The sequence below is a fragment of the Mus caroli genome, chromosome 3 (assembly GCF_900094665.2).
Source record: "Mus caroli chromosome 3, CAROLI_EIJ_v1.1, whole genome shotgun sequence".
Classification (NCBI taxonomy): domain Eukaryota; kingdom Metazoa; phylum Chordata; class Mammalia; order Rodentia; family Muridae; genus Mus; species Mus caroli.
Genome location: NC_034572.1, coordinates 149,429,893 through 149,455,140, shown reverse-complemented (window position 1 = coordinate 149,455,140; position 25,248 = coordinate 149,429,893). Strand labels below are relative to the sequence as shown.

The 25,248-nt window shown below is 41.3% G+C and overlaps 1 protein-coding gene and 1 long non-coding RNA gene across 3 annotated transcripts in view; one reads left to right on the top strand and one right to left on the bottom strand.

The window, feature by feature from the left end:
• Window positions 1-13,226, bottom strand: part of Negr1 (neuronal growth regulator 1) — a 758,422-nt gene extending 745,196 nt beyond the window's left edge. Inside the window, exon 1 of one of the 2 annotated variants that reach the window (XM_021157845.1) lies at window positions 12,668-13,226. In XM_021157845.1, coding sequence (XP_021013504.1) covers window positions 12,668-12,825 — 158 coding nt within the window. In that variant the 5' untranslated portion in view covers window positions 12,826-13,226. The remainder of the gene's footprint in view (window positions 1-12,667) is intronic. The other variant, XM_021157844.2, reaches the window with a different exon arrangement.
• A 2-nt stretch (window positions 13,227-13,228) lies between these two features.
• LOC110291727 lies at window positions 13,229-15,109 on the top strand. The gene is made up of 2 exons (XR_003836157.1): window positions 13,229-13,542; window positions 14,700-15,109. It is a non-coding gene; the product is annotated as an uncharacterized LOC110291727 (long non-coding RNA).
• The last annotated feature ends 10,139 nt before the right edge of the window (window positions 15,110-25,248 follow it).

Below are 25,248 nucleotides of genomic sequence, written 5' to 3'. Positions count from 1 at the left end.
GGAATGCCAGGGCCAAAAGAATGGGAATGGGTGGGTAGGGAAGTGGGGGGTGCTATGGGGGACTTTTGGGATAGCATTAGAAATATAATTGAGGAAAATATGTAATAAAAATATTAAAAATCAAAAAAAAAAGAAATCACAGAACTGTGATCTTAAAGATCCCCCAGGAGTATTCTCCAACAGGAAATGCAAGCATGGTATTTTATTGAGCCCTTTTATTTACAATAAGCATCATGTATGACCTTGTTTTAGAAAGATTGACTAGAAAGCTTTAGACATTTACAGAAACCAGGAAAATGTTTGGACAGACATATATGAAGTCATCACCAGCTCTGGTGATGCCATTCAAGGTCAAGTTCATTTTTCCTCCTGCTGGACCCTAGGTCTTTCTATAGCCCTGGCACCTTGAAGCAAATCCAAGAACTCATCCTATTTCACCAAGACCACGTGACTTGTCCTAACAGTCCTGGGATTAGAGTTCACAATGGAACAAGAAGGAAGACTTGGGTAGAAGCTGGCTGAAGAGAGTTTTTCTATTTCCAGTTTGTTATGGTGGCTGCCAAGCGAGGGGAATTGGTAAAAGGAGATAATATGTTCATGAGGTCCAGGCCAGCCTTCAATTACTATGACTATTCTTTGGAATATAAACTATTCATAGAGTTCTAAATAATATCTTTTAAGCCTTTTCACTATGATTAAATTCAAAACTGAAGCACAAATACAAAAGGGTTTTCTAAGACAGGGCCCTTTCCCATGAAGTTGTAATGAACCAGAATCTGTAAATAGTTCAAAGCAGTGTGTACAACTAAATGTTTTTGTTTTAAACAAAACCAACATACAACATGGAAATACACACACACACACACACACACACACACACACACACACACACTCAACTTTGAGAACTGGACATACATTTGAAGAATCAGTGAAATTCCACAAAGAACAATTTAGTTCTGGACTGAGTAGGGTTAAAAAAATCTCCCTTAAATTGAGCAAATTTACTAGCTATTTGGAAAGTACAATGTGCTGGCATCCTTTCAAAAGCACAACACTTAATGTTACCAACACTGCCAAGCCCCTTCTTCCCTCTCTCAGGCTTTCAGAGAAAGTGATTAAGACCAATTCCCTTGCCAGCTGGATGCTGGAGAACATCAAAGGTTCTCTGTCAGGATGCAGAACTTGATGTGGATTGGAAGGCACAATGCTGATAGATAACCCCTTGGCATCATAATCAAAGCCTGTGACCACAGGAAAGCTCTATCACCTCCTATCACTGCCTGTGGTTTACAAAGAGCTATGACCCTAAACTCTGAGAGACAGCTAAAGCAATACAAATGCTGGTCTTTGAGGAGTGGTGCATAGCTGCTTTTCACAACTGAGAACTAGTCATCAATTGCAATGGTCAATTTTCTGTGTTTCTGCTGTGTCCACTAATTTCATTTCATTGTTGCCTTGTGGGGAAGGAAGAGAAGATTCTATGATTTGAGTCAAAAAAAACAAATAATGACTGATGATGGTGATCATAATAAATAAAATAATTAAATTCTAAAAATGACACATGACTCTGAAGATTTCTTGCCATCTGTGTGGTGTGATGTGTGTGATGTGTGTGTGTGTGTGTGCATGTGCGTATGTGTATGTGTGTGTATGTGATTGTATATGTGTGTATGTGTGTGTGTGATGTATGATCTGTGTGTGTGATGTGTGATGTGTGTGTGAGTGTGTGCATGTGTGTGTGTGCATGTGTGTGTGTGTGTGTGGTGTGATGTGTGGTGTGTGTGTGTGTGTGTGTGTGTGTGTGTAAAGGGAGTTCTTGTCATAGCTGTTGTATAGTGTCGAGGATAAGGATACCTTCCTTGGTCACTTGAAACCATGGGTCTTCTTTAGATTAGAGCTACAGCTTAAAATCTTAGCAACGAGAACTTTGTAATTTAAGATATTTTTTCTACTGAAATGCACCTTAGAAAATACATGTTAGGTCTTGACAGCACATACACATATAAATACATAAATATACAGTCAAGTTTAATAAAATGATTTGTTATTACGTAAAACGTCTTGTTATGTATCTTACATTGGGTATTTTATCTGAAATATATGGTAAGCAATTTCACTCACTTTTCTTCACAACCCTCTAGTACATTTTTCCTTGCAATTTAAAGATATTTCTGGAAGGTGGTATATATGCTACAGGGGAGAAAAAGAACAATATGTCACCTGGCTGTGAAGCCAGCAAGCTCCAGTTATGACTGGCACAGAAAGACTTGCCATTGGAGCTCTAGAGGCACATACATATTAGACAAAACCAGTCACTTTCTTATTGGATTTAAGGCTCACTCCACAACATGAAACCCATACCTGTCACCATTACTAAGACAAGATCCTGTGATTAGACAGGTCCTAGGTGAGAATTTGCTACCATTATTTTGTTTGATGGGCATAGTATCAAGTCAACTCCTAACATGTTATTATACTCATAGATTAGTGCATATCTAGACTCTCATCAGAGAAGTTTCTATTGCAATAGGTTGTAACTAACCAACAACTGACCAAGAATAAGATATTATAAAATGTACAGTCCTATATGGATCATATATAATCCTCCTCCAAAGGGTCAGGGGTCATGGCAGAAGAAGGGAAAAAAAAGTGTAAGAACAAGAAGTGACAGATGACTACACGAAAACACCATCTTCTCCACACAGCAAGGCAACTGCGTATATGATCTAATAGCGATTACACAGAATTCACTGCAAGCCTCAGTCAGACCAAGTCCCACCATGAATGTAGAAGTTGGGCACACAGTGCCACCCCTCACCTGAGAAACATTGGGCATTATTAGCTTTCAGGGGAAGAGAGTCAGTGCTCTGAAAGATGCAACCTCTGGAAAGCTAACCATGCCGCAGTGGAAGATAAGACAGAAACGAAGATAGGAATATTTGGGCAGCATAAATTGCTCTTGATGGTTTGGGAAAAAGAACAAAAAGACACAAAGTCAGGTGTGTATGGAAAAGAATTGGATCTAAGAAGAGTTGTGGAATGGACGTGAATATGATCAAAACATGTACAAACTCTAGTAACTGATAACAATAAATTATTTTAAGGATTCTTAATTTTAAAAGTTAACATCAGCTTATAAGAGAAAATTGCAATACTTGTTTTTCTGGGCCTGGCTTACCTTATTCACAATCATTTCTTCTAGTTTCATCCATTTAGCTGTGAATTTCATTTTTCTTTTTCTTTTCTTTTTAAAGACTTCTTTATTTTATGTAGGTGAGTACACTGTAGCTATCCTCTGACACTCCAGAAGAGGACATCGGATCCAATTACAGATGGTTGTGAGCCACCATGTGGTTGCTGGGAATTGAACTCAGAACCTCTAGAAGAAAAGTCTGTGCTTTTAACCACTGAACCATCTCTCCAGCCCCAGATTTCATTTTTCTTAAATGAAATAGAAAATATTCCATTTTGTAAATGAGCCACATATTTATTATCAATTCATCACTTGACAGACATCTAGCATCTTTACAGTTTCTGGCTATCAGAATACAGACAGCATCAATGAATTTGAGAAATGAAGTGTCTCTGGTGTAGGGCAAAGCACTGTTTGGGTATATGTCTGAGGATGATATAGCTGGATGTCGAGGTAGATTAATTCTCTTCTTTCTGATGAATCACACAGTATTTTCCATAGTGGTTGTACATGTGTGCTCTCCCACCAGCAATGGATGTGTGTTCCCTTCCTCTTGCTCCACATCTTCACCTGTGTGAGCTGTCATTTGTTTTATTGATCTTGGGCATTCTGACTGGTGTAAGATGAAGTCTCAAAGTAGTTTTGATTTACATTTTCCTGATGGCTAAGAAGAATGTTGAAGTTTCTTTAAGTGCTTCTCTGCCATTTGAATCTCTCTCTCTCTCTCTCTCTCTCTCTCTCTCTCTCTCTCTCTCTCTCTCTCTCTCTCTCTTTCTATCTTTGTTTCTTTCTTAAACTCTATTTAGTTNGCATTCTGACTGGTGTAAGATGAAGTCTCAAAGTAGTTTTGATTTACATTTTCCTGATGGCTAAGAAGAATGTTGAAGTTTCTTTAAGTGCTTCTTTTCCATTTGACTCTCTCTCTCTCTCTCTCTCTCTCTCTCTCTCTCTCTCTCTCTCTCTCTCTCTCTCTCTCTTCCTATCTTTGTTTCTTTCTTAAACTCTATTTAGTTTTATACCTTGTTTTTTAACTGAGTACTTGATACTTGGATGTTCAGTTTCTTAGTTCTTTATATATTCTAAATAGTAGTCCTCTATCTGGTGTGTAGTTGCTAAATAGATTTTACTGTTCTGTAGGATGACATTTTGCTTCAATAATGTCATCCTTTGCTGTACTAAAGCTGCTCAATTTCACAAGGTTGCATTTGTTACTTGTTGTTTCTTTGTGGCTGTGGTCTTGGTCTTCTGCTCAGAAAGCTCTTCCTTGTGCCAATGAGTTCAAGGCTATTCCTAATTTTCTCTTCTGTCAAATTCAGGAGCTATCCAGATTTATGTTGATGCTTGGAGTTGAGATTTGTGCAGGGTAATAAATATGGACATATTTGCATTCTTCTATATTTAGTCACCTTGTTTGACCAGCACCACTGGTTGAAGATACTGTCCTATTTCTAGTGTCTACATGTGTGTGTGTGGACTTATATCTGTGTCTTCATTTCTATCCTTTTGATCAACAGGTATGATTTGTGCCAATACCATGATGTCTTTATTATTACAGCTCTGTAGTACAACTCAGTATCTGGGACATTGATAACTCAGCAGTACTTTTACCACTCAGAACTGTTTTAGCTTTTAAGATTTAGATACAAGTGTTTCAATCTGAATAAAGAATCAGTGTGGATAACAGGTCTTCCAAGGAAGGTGATAGAGAATTTAGCAATTTAAAGAGATAAAGAAGGAGCTAGAATGAGAGGATTAAATGGGGAAGCAATGGGAAGAGCAGGTAAGGAAAGGAATGTGTGGAGGGATAACTAATGATAAAGGACTTGTTAGAAACAGTACCACTGTAGAGGTTTCCACCACTCTTCCTGACTAGTGCTCATGGTACTACAAGGTATTATGTATGTTACTGGAGGAGAAATATAATCATACCACACAGCCACAAACCTTGAAAGCTACAGCAGTGAGCATCCTGCAAGATAGTCTGTTACAATAGTGCCGCAGATGTTATGGGGGTAACCAACCACTCTTTAAATTTAAGGCCCACTCCTTGAGATGGAACTCATGCCTGAAACTTCTATCGAGGCCAAGAACTTGACCCTAGGTAAGTCATGGACCTGAGGGAGACCTAACACTAACATTCAGATGAATGAATGAATGAATGAATGAATGAATGAAATAATTCCCAATGACATTCTGCTCCACCTATAAATCAGGTCCTCACTCAGCCCTCATTAGAAAATCTTCTTTTAGTAGATGAGACCCATGACTGGACAGTGTGTGAGTGTGGGACATTTTGGAATACTCAGTCCTAAATGAATGTCTTCATCAAAGCCCATTCCTCAAGGCTCAGGGACATATTCAGAAGAGGAGGCAGAAACGTTCTAAAAGATGATGGATGACACAAAGGAAACAGTGTCTTTCAGACACAACAGGAACTCACAGACTATGGCAGCACACCCAAGACCTGCACTAATTCAAACTGGAATAATCCCAGATCTGAGAAGAGAAACCAGACTCAAAATCCTACCACCAAGAAGCTATTTTCAATTGATACCGGTTGAATAAGGGAGAATGGGTTTTCTTCTATAGAGTGGCAGTGGGTATATGACCCACTCTCCAGGAAAGGCCCTGCACATGCCCAGGACCAGCTAGCCATACACAAGGGTCTGCATGGGTTTCAGTGTGCTTATTGTTTTATCTCATTGGTGTATTTTCGTCTTATTGATTTACTTTGTTTGCATTTTCTTGTTTTAAATATAAAGTGAGAAGGAACATGAAAGTATGGGGAGATAGAGAGGTGAGAAGAATGTAGGAAATGTTGAAGGAGGGAAAAGAATTTAGTCAAAATTTGCAAACAAAAAATGAAAATAAAAACAAAAATTCAGAGTTTTTCCGATGAAGATATTACAAGATACAAAGACTTTTTGCAGACATTAATTAAGACAAAGAGTTCTGTTGACCTGCAGATTCACTGAGTGAAACGTTTGCTTTCCATCACCATAAAAATTCAGGATCATTAAAGAAAGTGTGTTACTAAATCCTGAAAGCCTCCCCAACATAGAGGGGAGCATTAAAGAAAGTGTGTTACTAAATCCTAAAAAGCCTCACTAACTACTGTAAATGGGTCTGTCCCTCACTTTCTCCTTCACTGACTCATTAAGTTGCACTTTCTCTGTGTTGTTCTCATAAAATGCAGATCCCAGGGTCTGCTGAACACCAGCCCGAAGACCTAAAACTCCACAGCTTTTCCAAATTAAATACAGCAAAGAAGAGCATAAAGTTCATTTTATTAAAATATTAAAATCTATCACTTAATTTCTTCAGTAATGTTAATTTTTTCCAAAATAATCAGCAGAGAAGAATAAACACCTTATTTGATAATGATTGCTGTTAGAAAAGTTCTAGATTTTTACAGTTTGGTGTAAGTAAGTTCTTGTTCTTATTGTTTGATATCCAACACATGGTATATCTATGAAATCATCTGTAATCCAATACCAAAGTTCTATGAGAAAGGAGAATCATCATGCCCTCAAGAATACACACACACACACACACACACGCACACACACACACTATGGTGAAAGAATCATTTATTTAAATATAATTAACATGTAACTAACCAGGAACATGCAGTACAGAGCGTTTTCTAGCACAGGAGATGCCTTGGTTCCAATCCCTAGCACTTTATTAATTTATTGTTACTATTATTACTATTATTATTGTTGTAAAATACAAAAAAAAAATAAAGTCAAGGAAATCACGAATTCATTGTGAGCCAGCCAGGGATTTAGAAGCAACATTTACTGTCCTAGGTATTTAAAGCAGAGGTGGTTTCAAGTAAGGATTTATTATAAAAGAAAGGGAACTCTTGAGACACTAAGAAGATTGGTGCACCACAGTGACTAGTAATGAGAGGGAGCCACTACTGACCCAGTTGAAGGAATAGGTGGCTGTGGTCATAAAAGGAAGCTGCCTCTGGGAGTGAGTGGTGAGGGGTGAAAATACTACCCCTGACAGTCTCAAATCTCAGGAGAGAGAAAATAGAGAAATACCCTGGCCACTCACTTCATCACCACCTCCCATCTTCCTACTAATATCAGACAAGGAATGCAAAAAGACAAAGCCTGGGGGATCACACCCTCTCCTTCTCACCCACACAGGAGAAAAGAGGGTATATAGGGCCATAGATGACTGACACACACCATGCTGTCACTATTTTTGATAAATTTTAAAAATTAAAGTATTAATTCTTACTTCACAGAGCAATTTAATTATTGAAAATACATTTAAAATAAGTTCATTCATATGCTTATATGCAAAAAATCAACCAAAAGAAAATTTGAATTATTCTGAAATAATTCGATTGGCCAAAAATAATTATCTAGAAATATTTAAAAGCACTCTACTGTTCTATAATTAATAAATTGTTACTAGCTGATATACCATGTAGCATACCTGGGAATGGAACAGTTCTAAGCATTGCCACACTTGACGCCACCCATGACGTATTACCACACATGACACAACATATGACAACATATCACCACATATGACACACATCACCACATATGACACATTGCCACACATGGCACATCACATGACACATAATCACACATGACCCATCACACATGACATACATAAATGACACATCGCCACACATGCCACTCCACCACTTCTCAGCTCTATGCTAGGGACACATTTTCCCAGGCTGACTCATTATGATCCATTATCACTTTTGCCCTGGTTTTACTCTGACCAAAATGAACTCAGGAGAAGAAAGGATTTATTTGGCTTAAAGGTTGCAGTCTGTCAACAAGAGAAATCAGGGCAGGGACTCCATGCAGAAAGCTAGAGGCAGACACTGAAGCACAGACCAAGGAGGAGTGCTGCTTACTGACTTGTTTATTTCCTCTGGCTCTTTCAGCATCCTTCCTTATACACCCCAGGCCCACTTGTCTCAGGATGGCACTGCCTGATGTGGACTAAGTCCTCTCATATCAATTAAAAATCAAGTAAAATGCCCCCACAAACATCCCTACAGGCCAATCTGACAGGGGGGAATTACTTCATAGCATCCCTCTTCTCAGGTAGCTTAAGTCAACAATTAAACCTAAGTATGGCACCTTCCTTCCTTAAGAGCTTTGGAATTATGTTTTGAAGAACTCTACCAAGTCAGCACATAAGCATTTAAATAATACCTTAATGTTATAAATTGAAGATCTCCATGCTGATGAAGAGTTTAGTGGGAGCACACGTTGCTTTGGAGCACAGGAGGGACTCAGCTTACACGGAGACATCCCAATGGTCTTCCCTGAGGATACCTAATTGAGTTCTATTTATTGGTGATTCCACTTCCTCATACATAAATCATTTATTGTAACCAACAGCATGCTTTTCAGTCGAGACTACTTAATGTAGAATAAAAGCAGCAAATGTGTTGGCCCACAGGAACGAATATTCAAGGCACCATTTCTAAATCTATTTGACAAGGTTATGTGGTTCCAGCAGAGACATCCTCCACGGAAACATGTTCTCTAGTGCATTTGTGTCACCTGCCCTTCTCCCAAAAGTCACCACCTAGCATGTTGCTCAGTCACTGACACTCAAGTCCAGTGCACAGAGGGCTAGCTGTGCTAATTTTGCTAAAGTAACAGAATGTTTCACTTGTAAGGAAGACTTTCCCTCCCTCCCTCCTTCCCTTCCTTCCTTCTTCCTTTCCTTTGATTAAAAGCATAACAAGCACAGAGTAAGTTATCTTGAATTCATATCAAATCAGCTGAAAATGTACAAAATCCATGCAGAATGGCTGAATGAATAAACAGGTTGCAAAAAAAAAAGATGTGAAAATGAAATATGTTTAAGAATTATACAGATGTTGGGCTTAGTGGTATACTCCTTTAATCCCAGCACTGGGAGGCAGAGGCAGGTAGATCTCTATGAGTTTGAGGAGAGCCTAGTCTACAAAGTGAGTTCCAGGACAGGCAGTTTCCAGGACAGAAACCCTGTCTGGAAAAACAATGAGCAAAACAAAGAATTGTGCAGTTGTAGGGAGGATACAAATATTTGTGACTGTTTACAAAGACTACAGGGCATCTTTGACCTGTTTACTCAACAGCATTCGCCAGTAAAGTGAGAATAAAGTAATTGATGGGTGTTTTACTTAACACTAAAAAGTCATCTGATTTGTATGTAAATTTCAATAGTGTGCCTCAGTTCCTCAGGGCTAGCAGCCCTGGGTCCTAATGAAGCTCTTGCCTTGATTGTCCTCTGCCTTGTCACCAGGTGCACAGTGACTCAGATCTCCTACACACTACAAAATTCAATATGAAGACTGGAGTAAAAACACACCTTCCTATTTACCAACCAACACATTTTATTAGGAATAGAATAATGTAGATAAATTTAACAAACATCAAATTCTATATCAATACAAAGGATGGCAATATGTTTTTAAAAATCTAGGGTGTATTCTAGAAATTCACCTATTTTTGAAATAGGAAGTTCATGTAAGAGTTACTCTGTTGAATACATGCATCATTAAATACTTTGCCTGGAATGTCTACACAGGTCTACTGAGTGGCTCAGAGGGTGTGCCTTGCAGAGCCTGACATCCTGAAAAGGCAGACGTTAAGAGTTGAAACCACAGTGATGACCTGGAACTCACTGCACCTCCTCTAGGTGAGCTAAACAGGTGACAAACAGCAGGAAGTGGCAGGATGGGTTTCCTTTGTGTTACAGCTCCACTCAAGGGAAGGTTTAGGTTGTTTGTTATTCTTTTCGTAAACACTGGACTCGCTGGCACTTTGAAGACAGAATTGGACCAGCTGACCTTTGACCTGGCCCTTCATTCACAGTCAGAAGCACCTCCATCCCTAACTGGCATGTCTGCACCTCCAGGGTTTAGCACTCCAAGATACTTGCTAACAGTTATCTCTCTACTCTCAATGAGATGCTTTAAGGATTGTGCTGTAATAATAATAAAAAAGACAGTAGATTGTCATGTTGACCTGTTAAGTGCTTTCTTAGGTATTCAATTCACACACTTTGATAAGGATGGGCCACATGTTTGTGGGGTAGAGTTTTGTTTTTCTAGTGAGTTACAGGACAGCATCAGCAATAAATTGAATATATATATATATATCTCCTGATGGATTTACTTCCAGTGAAAGTGTGTCCCCTAAGCTGGCCATCATCTGCTCTTCCCCAAGTCCACCTGTATCAGCCCATGAGCAAAGTCAATACCTGAGGCTGAGGAAGTCACAGGGAACTGAAAGCAATGGTCAAGTTTTTAATGAACATGCAATCTCCTATAAATAAATGATAAAATTGTCCCTAAATCTTGGGGGATCGAAAAGTTCAATAATTAGACAATTTATAGAATTGTAAAATTGATGTTAAAAAAAAAAGCAGATAGAATTTGCTTCCAGTGAGAAAGACGATATTTAAAATGTAGGCAATATCACTGGGAAGTTTCGAGAGTCGAGAGTTCTCTAAAATGCTATAAAGCTCGAGATGTGTCTTACAAGGATGAGGTCTAAAGCCTGTAAGCAAGCAAGAAAGCACACCAAACTCAGCACAGTAGGAATGCTCCCCACAAGCCTGGAGATCTACACTGTCAGAGTGAAGGTCTCCTGGAAGCAGAGCAGGCTCCTTATACTTCAGTTGACCGTAACACTTATTAAACTGTTCATTAGGAAGGGAATTGCCAAGATTTATCTCCACAATGTGAGTGAGAGATCAAATCCTTCAGGCTGAAAACGGTAATGCTTGCCATACTTTAGCCATTTGCTACTGCAAACACACGCACATTTCAGTTTCTGTAACTGAGCTTGCATCCAAAGCTGATGATAAAACTTACAAAGAAACTAATAACATGAGTAAAAAGGTATTCAATTTTCAGCTGCTCCATGATAAAGCACGCCTCACCTTCGTTCAAAATGAAAAGTTATTCTTCTATACTGTAGCAGAAATGCATTACTTTTGTGTTCTCCGACACTTAACAAGAATAATATATTCTTAAAACAAGGTATTAGCATATATTAAAATTGTTCTGTGTGATTGGCCTCAAGAACAATTAAAAAGCTTTAAGTTATGCCTGAAGCCTACATCCTTAAATTTAAAATGTTGCCTGGTTCAACCATAAATAAGCATTCTTCCCCACCTTAGACATGCATGTATTATACTGGCTCCCTGTAATCTGTACTCATAAGCAAACTACCACCCAGTGGAGAGAGCGAAGATCTTCCAGGGAGATTGGCAAAGCAAGCCAGGTTGGGGGGGGGGGGAAGCACAGCGGACAGTGTAGGTGGGTCTATGGGAAGTGAAGAGCAAGGCAGGGCAGGGAGCCCTGCTTAGCTCTAAGCTTGACTGGTCATCAATTTATATCCAATGGAAAAGGAAATCTTCCCCTGGGCACACTTGGTAGTGTGGCTTCTGGGGAAAACAGGCTAGGGGGACCTTTCACCGACAAACACTCTGTTCATGCTCAGCTCAGTGAAAATAGGGGAAGACAAGAGGCAAAACTACAGACAGAAGAGAAAGGGAAGTGTGTGTTGGGGGAGGGGGGGTGGTGCACGTGTGTAGTGAGTGTGGAGTGTGCATCCTTTAAACACTGAGAGGGGATCTGAGTGTGAATCATTTCTTACAGGAGGGAAGTGCCAGTGTGTGAGAGGATGGGAGAGCTGAGAGGGAGTGTGCTCATAAAATCGAGATTTATGGGATTTGAATATGGTACTGGACCTTGAGTGTGGGTGTGACAGAAAAGTGCATGGGAGGCGAAGCTGGAGACAGATGATGGTCTGGGAGGGGAAGACAAGGGCTATGGTGAGGACCGGAAATTAGTGGAAAGGGAAATCTGGAAAAACAGGGAGAATAAGGAATGACAGGAACTAAGGTGAGAGGGAAACACTGGGAACACTATAGCATAGGAGTAAACCGGAGACTGGAGGCAATGGGGGTGACTGAAGAGGGAGTTGGACAAATGGGATAGGGGAAAAAGGAAGAGGGAAACACGGAAGGAAAACAGCTACAGGAGGGAAAAAAAAGCTGAATGGAATATTTGGATCTTACTGTTCAAGTGAGAGGGAAAATAAATGGAGCACAGAGCCAGCAGTTGAGAAAAGTCGCTTACGGAGTGAAGCAGAAACAAGCCCTGTAAACTTGTCAGACTCCTGGAGTACCGCTGGCAGCAGAGCGGAGACCCGGCTCCAAAGTGGCACCTGCCCCTCCTTCAAGCCCCACACTTCCTAGCCCGGGGCTGCTTGGAAAGCGCTTTTCCCTCTCTCCCTAATCCAGCCAGACCCCTGCCCCAGGGTCCGAGAAGCCCAGGAAGGGTCATGCGTGGCTAGCATGAGGTGTGGTGTTTTTGCTCGTGAGCAACAGCAGGATTCACTCTGGGTGTAAAGCAAGGTGCGGAGAGGGAAAGGGACGGAAAGACAGACTGAGGCAAGTGTAGAGAGGGCGCGCGGTCCCTACCTGAGCACCGCCGTGTCACCTTTCCTCACCAGCATGTTGTCCACGGCCGCCCAAGGGAAGTCCACGCTCTGCCCGGCCGGGAGGCAAGAGCACAGGCTCAGAAGCACCGCCGCCAGCCACTGGTTCGAGCAACAAGCGCCCTGCGCCAGGAGCACCATGTCCGTGCCTGCCAGGCTGCTCGCTCTCCGGCAGCGTCGGCTCCCACCCCCTGCTGCTGGCGAGGCTGCCCGATAACCAGGCGGCGCGCCACACGAGATTTTTTTTCCTCTTTCCCTTTTTCTGAGTGGGTGGGTGGGTTTCTTCTCTTTCTCGCCCCCTCCCTAGTTGTCGGGCGTAGTTTCCCTCTTTTCCCGGCCTCGCCTCCTTTCTGCTCCTCTGCAGCTTGCCTTCCCTCCCTCCCCTCCCGCCCCCTGGCACCGCGCTCCACCTCCTTCGGGGCGCCCGGCCGCGTCCGGAGCGTGGCTAATCCCTGGCGGCCGCACACCGTCCTGCGAGGCTGCGAGCAGAGCGCGGGAGGCGGCGCAGGCAGCGCGGGGCGCAGCAGCGGCCGGCGGCCCCCGGGCTCGCGCGCGTTGCCAAGCGGCCGTTTCCGTAGCAACCCCGCCCGGGGATGGAGGACCAGGCAGGGAGGGGGGCCGGAGAAGCGAAAGAGATAGATCAAAAAGAGGAAAGAAGAGGGACAGGGAAGCTAGGGCGACTGAGGATACGCCGAGGTCTAGTCCGGCTTGGCAGCGCGAGCTAGAGAGCTTTGCGAGCCGCGGGGCTGGGAAGTCAGGGCATAGGGGCCAGGCCTGCCCTCTGGTGCTTTCGGCTCCTCGGGCCCCCGACTTTAAAGTGCTCAAGTTGGGGTCGGCGCCATCATGACGCCTGAGACTGTGAGTGAGTTGGCTTTTTTTGTTGTTGTCTTGTATTTTTTTTTAATCCTGACTAGCTAATAGCGCTGTTAATAAACAGCCAGTTAGCTCTATCTCCTCTCCTCTCCTCTCCTCTCCTCTCCTCTCCTCTCCTCTCCTCTCCTCTCCTCTCCTCTCCTCTCCTCTCCTCTCCTCTCCTCTCCTCTCCTCTCCTCTCCCCTCTTCCTGTTTCCTTCCCTCCGTTCCTTATTTTCCTTTAGTGGGGGTATTTCTTTTCACCCTCTCTTGGAGATAAGCAGGGATTGTGGCGGCGCTGCTGCTTTGCGGGGATAGTATAGTGATTCGGACATGCCGACCGAAAGCTAGTGTGTGTGTGTGAGTCCGCCTGTGCGTACTGGAGAACGCCTGCCCTTCTCTGTGCGTCTTGATACTAACTTGCGCATGAGTGTGTGTGCGCGTGTGGTGTCAGCACAGAGTGTGCACTTGTGAGAGGGAGATGGAGTGTGCAGGGCGCGTGCTGGGCCCGGGAGCGCGCGACACGCAGGCGCAATGGGAGGGATGGGCGGGCCTTGCTGGGATGCAGAGTTGGAGGAGGCTGCAATCAGTGTTTTAATTGTGTGGAGCTGGGCGGTCCTGTTATGTAAGAGGCAGTTTAACCCATTTGAGCCTACTGGGCGGAAGGCTCGCGCATTCGGTTGAAGCCAAGGCATTCCTCGGCTTTAAAGAGTCCCAGTTGTATTTTTTTTTTTCACCGCCTCCCAGTTGGAGTGGACCTGCATCCTTTGAGCAGTAACCTCAACCCCTCAAGGGGCAAGCAGTGCCCCGCGGATCTGCTAGCCTACGCCCAGGTCAGGGCAAAACAGGGTACAAGGCACAGGGGTCACCCCATAGTCCACTCTTTCCCTCACCCCCTTTCTGGCACTCATTTTCAGCCTTAAGATCCTAGAGGTCTTCCAGGCGATTTGCAAGTCAATGAGAGAATCTGAATCCAGAACAGCGATTCCAGTGCCCATGAGGAGTTTGGGAAGCTGGTGGTTAGAAATAACTTACCCTCCCTACTTGGTTTCCCTCACCTTCCGCCTGTAGCGGTATTTACAAAACACATTCGTCTTTCATTGGTGCTCATTTGAACTCCTTTTATTTATTTATTTATTTTTTTTTTCTCTGAACGCCAGCAGGGCCCCGCGGCAGAGCGCACTGAAGCAAGGATCTCTGCAGGGGTCAGCATCCGGCTTCCTCCCCAGACTGAGCTCTTGATGAGGCAGGCAGGAGTCATAGATGTTGGTGGTACCCAAGGTGGCTTTTTATTTTTTATTTTTATTTATCACGTTGTCTAAGGATAGATGGGGTAGGGGCAGCACTTCACATCACCCGGGACCACACAGACTGACTGACTATCCAGGAGCGTCTAAGCAACATCACCACCCTGCAGAAGATTCCCTGCGAGGCTCAGCAATTAACGGAGAGGTTTGCAGCAGGAGCTACTGATGTGATTAGTATTCAGGCTTAATTCTCAGAACCCGCTCGGGAATTGAAAGTGCGGTAGTATTCAGCCGCATTTCGAAACATCAATAAAATGTTAGTCATTTGCGGATGAATGAAAACATTTTTCTTTACCGTCTGCTGTGCTAGGGAAATTATTGTCAAATGGCAGCCTCCCACTAATATTGATGCCAGATACCTAAAGCTCTCTTCTTGTGTACTTCATTTAACATTCTTGGCAGTGCACTCTGGATAAAGCTTAAAATTATCTAGGACAAACGAGGTATTAGAAGGCTTGACTTCCCACTACGTGGCCAACTAGTTCCATGCGGTATTATTTCGCTATCGATAAACTAGACGCCAATGAAAAGAGGCAGAAGCCTCAGTTTCTGGCATTGAGCCAAAGTTTAACGATATTGTATGCAGGGATGGAAGAGCCAGCGCCTTCGAGTACAAACCACTGAAAGACATTCTTTCCTAACTGCTTTCCCCAGAGACTAACATCTTCCGCAGTGTGTGTGTGTTTGGGGGGGGGGGGTGTTGGATAGGATGGGGGGATTCTGTGGCCAGGGAGTGAGCTCTACAGCAATTTTAATATGTACAACAACCCTTCAGGCTCCTAAACCAAAACTGGAGCCACTTCTATTTAAAGGCAATGAGTTTCCTTTCCTCTTTCTGGTTTCTATCTGGGCTTCTAGTCGATGATCAGAAAATAATTAACTCTTACAGAACCAATGTAAGTAAAAGAGAAGAGGAAGCCAGGGTGATAAATGTTGGGATCTTAGAGTTTATTTGTAAGTATGTACCAATTAAGGAATGCATGTCAGGCAGTTGCTCTAGCCCAGTGGTTTTATGCTGCCCTCTGATTAAATGGAAATGGGAAATAAGTTTAACCTCATGTTATTGCAGGCTTAACGTTTGACCCTTCTGAGGGTTCACATCTGAGGGTATTTTTTCAGGTTTCCTAGCATTTGCTTCTGAGGTCTCAGAATTCTTCCCAGTAGAGATGTAACCTCTGGAATTCTTTGCTCCTGTTGAGGAAGCTACAGAGTAAAACCATGTAAGAAAATGAAAATGGTAGAAAACCCTACCAGTAGAATAGAAGGCCACACTGTCTTCAAATGGATGGTGACTACCTGACAGGATGTCAGGGGATGGCACCCAGGTCATATCATAGAAGCTGACAGTTGGGGTGTCTTACTTTGTAAGCATGTACTTTGCTGTTTCTAAACCTCAAGTTCTTCCATGTAAAGAATTGAAATTACCAATATGGAGTTGATGTGGAATAGCCACGTGGAGCCAAACAGTGATGGTAGATACTTGTCCATTGGTTTACACTGATTTTTCCTCTTGCCTGTGGCCTATGTTTTTAAACACTCCGTGGTATATTGGAAAGGAGACTGTTATAAAATGTCTTTAGAGTTTTCATTTAAGACTTGGTGGTGCAAATGAGAGCGATATTATGAAAATATAGGGCGGAAAAATCTTAGGCAGGACAGGACCTAACATCCACTTGAAAGCCCTGAGAGTAAGAATATATTGTAGTTCTTGATGGCATCAGTCAGAGCACTGTCCAACCAGGCTAAGGGTCTCTCACTTGCACAGTGATTCATTTTGAGTTAAACAGGCTTAAGTTTGATGGATTTTTCAAGTCATTGTGAAACATTAAAAACAAACCAACAGAACCACCACCCTTGGGGAATTGTTAGAGATTCTCAGCCTAGGCCCCTTAAAACTTTGGAAACAGGCAACTAGGATTGCTTTGGCAAATGCTCACTCAGTAGCACTGCAACCTCAGTAGGTAAAAGTTAACAGCACCAGGACTTAGCCACTGTGCTATTATTCGCTGACATTGCTAAATATCCTGCCTCACAGAAGCAAGCCATTGCAAGTTAAGAACTGACCATTCAGTCAGAGGTCATAAGTATAGACATCTGTGTATGAACCCCCCCCACACACACACACACACATTTGAGAGTATGCACACACACTGATGAGGAAGTGCTGTGGCCCACACCCATGTTGCCTTGAAGTTTACAGAGACAGAAGTACTCCTCATCTATCAGATTCTTGGCCCGAGGAGATCCAGTTAGACGAATGGGGTGGGGGGTAATAATTAGCCCCAACTGAACTCCTTCCCATGTCCCTCGTGTACTGTGCTGTGGCTATACACTGTGGCCAGCTCTTCTCAGTTTGTGGTATGTGTGCTTCCCCCCCCCCCCCCCCCCCCCCCGGTGTGGTTCTTTGCTAATGGCTATCCTGAAGGAGGTGAAGGGGAGGGACCTCTTAGATTTAGATCAGAGTTAAAATGACAAGTCTCAGCTTTAAGTAATTAACTGCCTTCCAGGAAGAACTGCCTCTGGCCTCTGTGCCTTTCTTTCTTGCATTAGACCTACAGGGTAGGCAGACTGAGAAATGAATATCGAATAAAAGGGAGGGGAGTTATTGACCAGTGGTGTCATTCCATCTAAGCAGTGAGTCACGGCAGCACAGAGGTCTCTGAGCTGCTAGGGTGGGTGGGGTTGGTGCCCAAGTTGTCCCACAAAGTTCCCCACATTCCAGAGAGATGCCACAAATGTCATCTAAGAACTTCAACTGGGGATCATCTAAGTATGAGAGAAAAAACATTCTCAAACACTAAAATCTTTAGTCTTTTCTGCTTGTAAGATGAGAGAGTTAACTACATTTCGTTGCATATTTCCATGGGTTATAAGCAATAACTTTCATGTTATAATTTAATGGTCTTTTTCACTTTCAAAAGTTTGCAGGAGCATCTGGTATATGAATTAAAACAGAAACATCAAATTTGATGTTTTCAATTATATGGTGAAAAACTAAATAATGTTATTTTCCCAAATAAGTATACCATTTTATTGTTCCATTTCATAATTTGTCAAAAGTTTTTACTCAATATAGACATGTTTATTTTGTGCATTTACTGTCTTTATAACTACCTCCTTCTTTCTTTGTTCTTTGACACTTTCTCTGTCTTTTGTGTCTGTGAAAGAGGGCTGCTTACTTTGTAAACTTACGGCATTTTGACTGGAATTGGCAGCTTTCGTTTGGAATAATTATTACTCCTAATTTTGTAAGAGAGGAACATGAAAACCATGGATATTTTAAATAGGTTAAAAAGTCAAAAGGAATTCTAGAAACCTCTGATCTGTTGTAACTCTTGCTGTGTGGATTATGATGCTCATAAGGAAGTGAAGGCTAGAGGAAAGTGCCCATGTCTGAAATTTAACAAACTATATGAAAACCTTTTGGAATTTACAATAACCTACCAGATTTGTTACACTGTTTCCTTTTGTTCTGAAAACAATCACTTTTAGAGACATACTAGAGGAAACTTTAATAAACTATTGGGCTGTGTATCCACTTCTATACATATTGAAGAGAGTCACCTGCTCCCAAACACCCCCCCAAGAACTCTATCTGTATCACCTCCATTAGTTTACTCAGAATCACAGAGTTCCTCAGCTGCTGGTCCTGAGGGCTTTCATTCTGCTGCCAGCATCTTTGCTGGTTCCTCTTCTACAACATCTAGGTCTCCAGCCTGTGGATCTTTCCACCTGCATATTTGATGGTGGAGTGATATTCAAAATTTATAAAGAGTGTGTATTGGCTGGTTTTGTATGTCAACTTGACACAGGCTGGAGTTATCACAGAGAAAGGAGCTTCAGTTGGGGAAATGCCTCCACAAGATCCGTTGTAAGACATTTTCTCAATTAGTGATCAAGGGTGAGGTCCCCTTGTGGGTGGTGCAAGCTCTGGGCTGGTAGTCTTGGGCTCTATAAGAGAGCAGGCTGAGCAAGTCAGGGAAGCAAGCCAGTAAAGAACATCCCTCCATGGCCTCTGCATCAGCTCCTGCTTCCTGACCTGCTTGAGTTCCAGTCCTGACTTCCTTGGTGATGAACAGCAGTATGGAAGTGTAAGCTGAATAAACCCTTTCCTCCCCAACTTGCTTCTTGGTCATGATGTTTGTGCAGGAATAGAAACCCTGACTAAGACAGAGTGCTTACAGTTCAATGGCAGGAAAGAAGATAACTGGATAAAACTGGACATAGGGTGAGCAGACCCAGACATTTATCCAAAGAAAACATATAATGCCCATTGATATCATCATCCTTGTTGTCTTCATCATCATAGTCACCATCACTGGCGCCATCACCCTTGCCACCATCACTGTTGCCTTCACCGTGCTTACGGACAGCTACTTCAGGAAAAAGCCCACTGCGAAAGAAAAAATGAAAAAGTACAAATTCTGAGTGACAAGCAAAGTATCACACCAGTGCCTCCAGGATGAAGGGTCTCGGCACCCGAGTGTGAACTGGAGGACAAGTGGACGGAGCCTCTAGTCTCAATTACACACAGACACTCCACGATGAAGTGCCAGTGACAACTGTACCTCTGAGCTCCCTTTCAGCTGTGGCAAGGCAAAGATATGAGTCTGTCCAATATCTAGGGCTCCTTACAGAATATCAGATGCACCCTATATTTAATTGTTGGATGTTTGGATTGCTGCTCCAGGTCATGGTGAGTACAGGCCTCACCAGCAGAGAAAGCTCATACCTGGGCAGGCAATACCTATCCCTAGCTATCCTATCTTCTAGAGAGTGTTCCTAAACACCGGCATAAGTGTATATGACACCCAAATTTATGTATTTCTTGGCAATCCATAGAGAATTTTATAAGAACTGTGTTAGGTGGGTTTGTATATATTATATGGATAAGTTAAAAATGAGTGTCAAAAAATATTTTCAAGATGAAAATATTTACAATTCACCTACAATTTTAACTTTGGTAGAAAATAAACAATTTTATTCTGGTTGTATTTGGTAGAATATAAACAAATTTTATATTCACACACGCTATTTATAATGTGTAATATTTAGACATTATTATTGTGCTCAACAAACATCGGCATTATGCTCATTGAAATAATTTCATTTTACACACAAGTTCTAACTTTAGATAGCATTTGCAGAGAACCCACAATTTCTGCATAAGACATAAATCATGATTTTGAACAAAAGTGATGTGCTTTATTTGTTAATGATCACCAAAATTTACACTCACTCTGGCCTGCTGGTTTTATTTGGATTTATGAGTTATCACTGATTTTCCTGCTCTTAGATGTCTTGTGGTAATACAATTTGCTGCTACCCAGAGAGCAAACCCTGATGCCCTCAAGAACTCTTGATTCTTTTCAGCACAATCTCCCCAGAGAAAGCAGAGAACATCTCATTTCACCAAATGCTTTTCTGTCCCAGATTATTATTTAAAAAGCAATCTTGGCTTTCTCAAATGACTCACTTATTTGGAAAATGTGTATATAAATGTGTTAGTTTTCAGTGTGGCCCCATTTGGCTTTTGAAGGCTACAACTAAATGTTAAGATCAGTTGTTTCCACAAATGATTGGGTGGGGAGTGAACGGAGATCTGGGGAGTGGGACATTACCAATGACCACAATAATCATACCGAACACAATTTACATTTATGTTATTCTGGTTCAATATCACCTGTTTGCTTATCCTGAATAGATTTGCCGTACGTGACTAGCAAATTCTTTCAATGAACTTGCAAGCTAAGGAGCAACTGCTACCGTCTGATTGTAGAAGCTATTGAAAGTACTAAAATCAGGTGCCAAATCAAGAGGACTTAAGACAAGGCAGATAAAATTTTGTGAAAAAAGAAACCCTGCAAAACCATCTGACAACATATGTGGAACACTTAGCAAATTTTAATTCACTTAACTCATATTAAATATGAGTTTGTATATGGTAGGCATAAGGGACAAATGCATAAATGCATATTTACTAGTCACATCTGTGATATATAATATTATAGAGCTACTTAAGAAACAGTATTGTGTTTTAACATTTTGTGCACAACTATTCATTTCTTCTTTTAAAACATAGGAAATTATCTCTAGTTGAATTATCTATTAAAAACAAACATATTTCAAAACATTGTTTGAAATTATTGTGTCTCAGTTGAGTCTCATGTAAACCAAGCTAGCCCCAAAGTAAAAATGTAGTTGAAGATGACCTTGAATTTCTGAACATCCTGCTTCCACCCCCCAGAGGAGTGCTGAAGGCACAGGTTACACCAGATTGCAAACACCCAAGAAACAGGTTTCTCCCTACCACCAAACTCAGAAATAGTTTATTGAATATGTATTACATGTTAAGATTTTAAAATCACATTCATTCATTCATTCATTCATTCAGTTGTTTGATTTAATGAGTGCATGTGTGGAATTTAGCGAACTACTTTACAGTCAGCTTTCTTCTTCCAACTTGTGGGTCTCGGGAATCAAACACGTTATCAAATGAGGTGGCAAGCACCTTTAGCTACTGAGCTATGTAGGTGGCCCATGCCCTAAGTTTTCTACTTTAGGAAGAAAATAATAAATCCTTGACTGTAATTTTTAAAATTTTACTTCCTTTTGGCAAGAGAGGAATTTAAAATTCATCATTGCTTTTAACTAGACATCTGTGTTCTTACACCCATAGTCTACATGTAGTCTAATACTTCAGAGCAATCTTTTCAACACACAAAACTGTTCTGCCACATCTAGATCCAGCCTCACACTGTACTGGGAAGAATGATCCAAACCCTCAACATGTCTCAAAACTCGAGACTCACTGTCTGTCATCCTTACTAGCACCTCAACCATGAGCTAATGTATTATTATTAAGCATAACTGTAACAAACTTTAAGAAGTAGAGAGGTGTATTTTTTCATAGTTTGGAGGATAACAGTAAAAGACAGGTCTTACAGGCTGAATTTCTCCTGTGTCTTCCTTTATTTGCCAGCAGATTACTGCCCTCCACCACCTATCATAGGGACAAAGCATATTACTTAAGGACTCCTAATGGTTTGAGCTCTTTTGTGGTTCTAAAAAAATACAGACATCATGGTGAGGCTTCAACATAGGGAATTCAGGAGGGCAACTTTCTGGCCAGAATAATTTTTATTTCTTAAGACCTATGTTGTCATATGCACTGGTACCACCTTGCACACTCCAATGTATACACACAGCAGAGGAGCTAGAAATACTCACTGAAATAATGAATGTAATCATCAAGTCTCGTGCATGTCTGAACATTTTAGAAGATTTTAGAATTTGAGAAGACAGCTCCTATTTCATACACACACACACACACACAATGTTTTCTTACTCTCACTTCATATTATACTCTTCCACTTCCCATCCTTCCATTCCAGCTCCTCATTCCTAACTTAAAATTCTATATTCTGTATTCAGGTCATTTATTTTGTTTTGTTTTGTTTTGTTTTTATCCCCTCTATAATTTGATGACAATAGTTACCCACACACTTAGCAATTTCCATGAAATTACAAGATTCCTTTCTTTTCTATCCTAGAGTACTACCCCACCATTCCTGTGCAGTGCATGATCTTCATGCATTCATTGCTGAGGGAACTTCAATTGCAGGTGTATTGAAAAACATGTGTAGGTAATGTCTTATTACACACAAATATCTGAATATTCCTTGGACAATTTCTAGTCTTATTAAAATGAGGTGACATGTACTCTTCTGAATGAAATTGGCTTGAGTTCCTTCTTACTGAGCTGCTTGCTTTGGGTTCCATTGTTTGGTATAGCATTTGTTATCTCTTCACTGACTGTCTTCATATTCCTCAAACTTGTTTCCTGAGGTGAGTTTCTCATGGGCAGCATATTGTTGGACCATTTGAAGAATACAATGCAACTGTGTGTGTGTGTGTGTGTGTGTGTGTGTGTGTCTGTGTCTGTGTCTGTGTGTGTGTGTGCTTTGCTGTTGTTTTGTTTATTTGCTTGTTTTTGTATTAAGAGACCAGCAAAAATGGCTCTGTGAGATTGTACTGCTTTTACAGAGTACTAGAGTTCAGTTCACAGAATATTCATATTCAAAAGTTCACGAACTACCTGAAACTCCAGCATCTCCCTTGAAGGTTTATTGTGGTGAATCAAAACATGTGTAGCTGATTGTGACCTAGTTAGTGCTCAGTGACCACATGTATCATAATTATTATTAGGAGGACTATTCTAGTCAAACACATAAAACTATTGCAGGACACCAAGGATGGAACTGACCAGAGCTATGTATTTACTGTGTACTGAGCACCACTCCATCTATGTTGAGGTATTTTATTGAACTCTTTTCTTATATTGACTCCCTTGCCTTTTGCTTAAAGGAAGAAAAAGTTACAAGTGATAGAAGAACTAACCCACTCAGGAGCCCAAAGAAAGGAACAGAACTTCTAGTGTGAGATGCTGAGACTGCCTCACTGTGAAAGATGTTCCCTGTCCATTCTGATAAGAGGGGAACTGCACAGCTTGGATTGATTCATGTCTCTTGCTTGGATCCTTCAACATCTGACTACAGTGCAGGAAATATGTAAGGACAATGTCAGAAACCAAAGAGCAGGAAATTCCACAGGGTGAGAGTTATGGATGGTCTAATTCTCTAAGTCCTGCTTGTTCTGCCAGTGGGTTAGTGTGTTTCAATATCTTACATTAAGAGCAGGCATTATTTTTAATAGTACATCTCATTTTCTCTCTAGGGAAAGCAGGAGATATAATGCATTCTGCAAGACTACAGCAGTGGCTTTCCAGGCACAGCCTAGTGGGCTGGGTAATATACTACCTCAAAACCAGAGCAGGGTCTACCCAGAGCCTTGATAATGGCTCCACAGGATCAGAACAATATGCTCTCACACAAAACCCTTTTAAAACAATACATATTTTATGCCCCTTTATCTATAACTGAGGCTTTCCAAGGCAGAATAAATCCTGACGACTTTGTTAATTATATATTGAGGATATTGCAGAACTCAAGTGTAGGAATAAAGCCAAGCCTCAACCAGAGACACTCAATTGGAATATGGTATATGGTCAGCAGCTACTCTCTTTGCTTTCTCTTCTGGTATTGATTTTGTCAAATAACTTTCTCCACTTCTCCTGAGGTATGGTGGTCTAAAGGTATGTAAATTTTTCTTTTGTATTTTGCAATTAATAAAGCTTTCAAAGCCACCCATTTAAATCCAGATACTAATTCTAAATAATCAGAGAGGATAAACAACACTCTAGTTTACACTAATGTTCATTTGAACATCACTGTGAGACCAGGTAAGATTAAAACCATATGAGGGCTGAGAGCTTAGGGCAGTGGGATTTTTCTCATATTGTAACATGCTCTCAGATCTTAACAAAACTGACTCCTTGACAGAAGTACCATTCATTCTATAAAACCCAGCACATATATAGCACCACCTGCCAAACTTAAAACAAAGATCTAATCTGTCAAAGTCCATAGTTCTGAGAAAGTTTCTAAATTTACTAACTTTGCATTTGGCTTCTGTATTTTCACTTCCAGCTAACTGTTCTTGTAAATGGACATATGTCAACTCAGGATATAATTTTTGTGTTTAAAACCTCACCCTGAGAAAGACTCGCAGCTATACTTGGATCCTGAACATGCACAGTATTTTCTACCCTCCAGCCTGCTATGGCCTTCTCTTGGCTCTTCTTCTCTTAAACTTGTAGTCTTCTCTGGTAGACATCTCACAACAATGAAAGGGGAATCACTCAGGATGAAACTTGTCTATACTTTATGTCTATACATTGTGCTTTACATATTATAATTTCAAGGAGATTACTAACTACTCATGAGTTCAGATTTAAAGTCATTTTAAAACTTCTATTCTACATTTCAATATCTATACTATCCCCTCTCTATAATTTTGCTTCAATTTGTAAAAGTGGGGTATATTTCTATAAGTAAAAGTGGGCAGAACATTTGCCTACAGGAATGTACCTTGTATCAACACTTGTGTTGTCTCTGCACATGGGGCTAAGGAAACAACAGTATTGCCATTCATTTAAAGACGGTTCCACCCTGTTTAGCTGTAGTGAGCACATGATCCCATGCTGTGAGCTGTGAAGTGGTAGGTACCAGAGATGCTAAGTGCAATTGGTAGCAGGACCTCCCTGTTAGAACCAAGCAATGGTACTTGCATTCTGCACTCAGCTTGCTGACTAGCATTTGCAGTGATGCCTTACAAAGACTGCTGACCTCAGCTTGATTCAATCTGTTGGATTCTAATCTGTCTATTTCCACTACAGTGTTTATACATGATTTCACATAATACTGTTGGACAAGAAGGAACTATTAGGAATATATTTTTAGAAAAAAATTCCTTGAAATATTTTTCCCAAATCAATATTATTCTA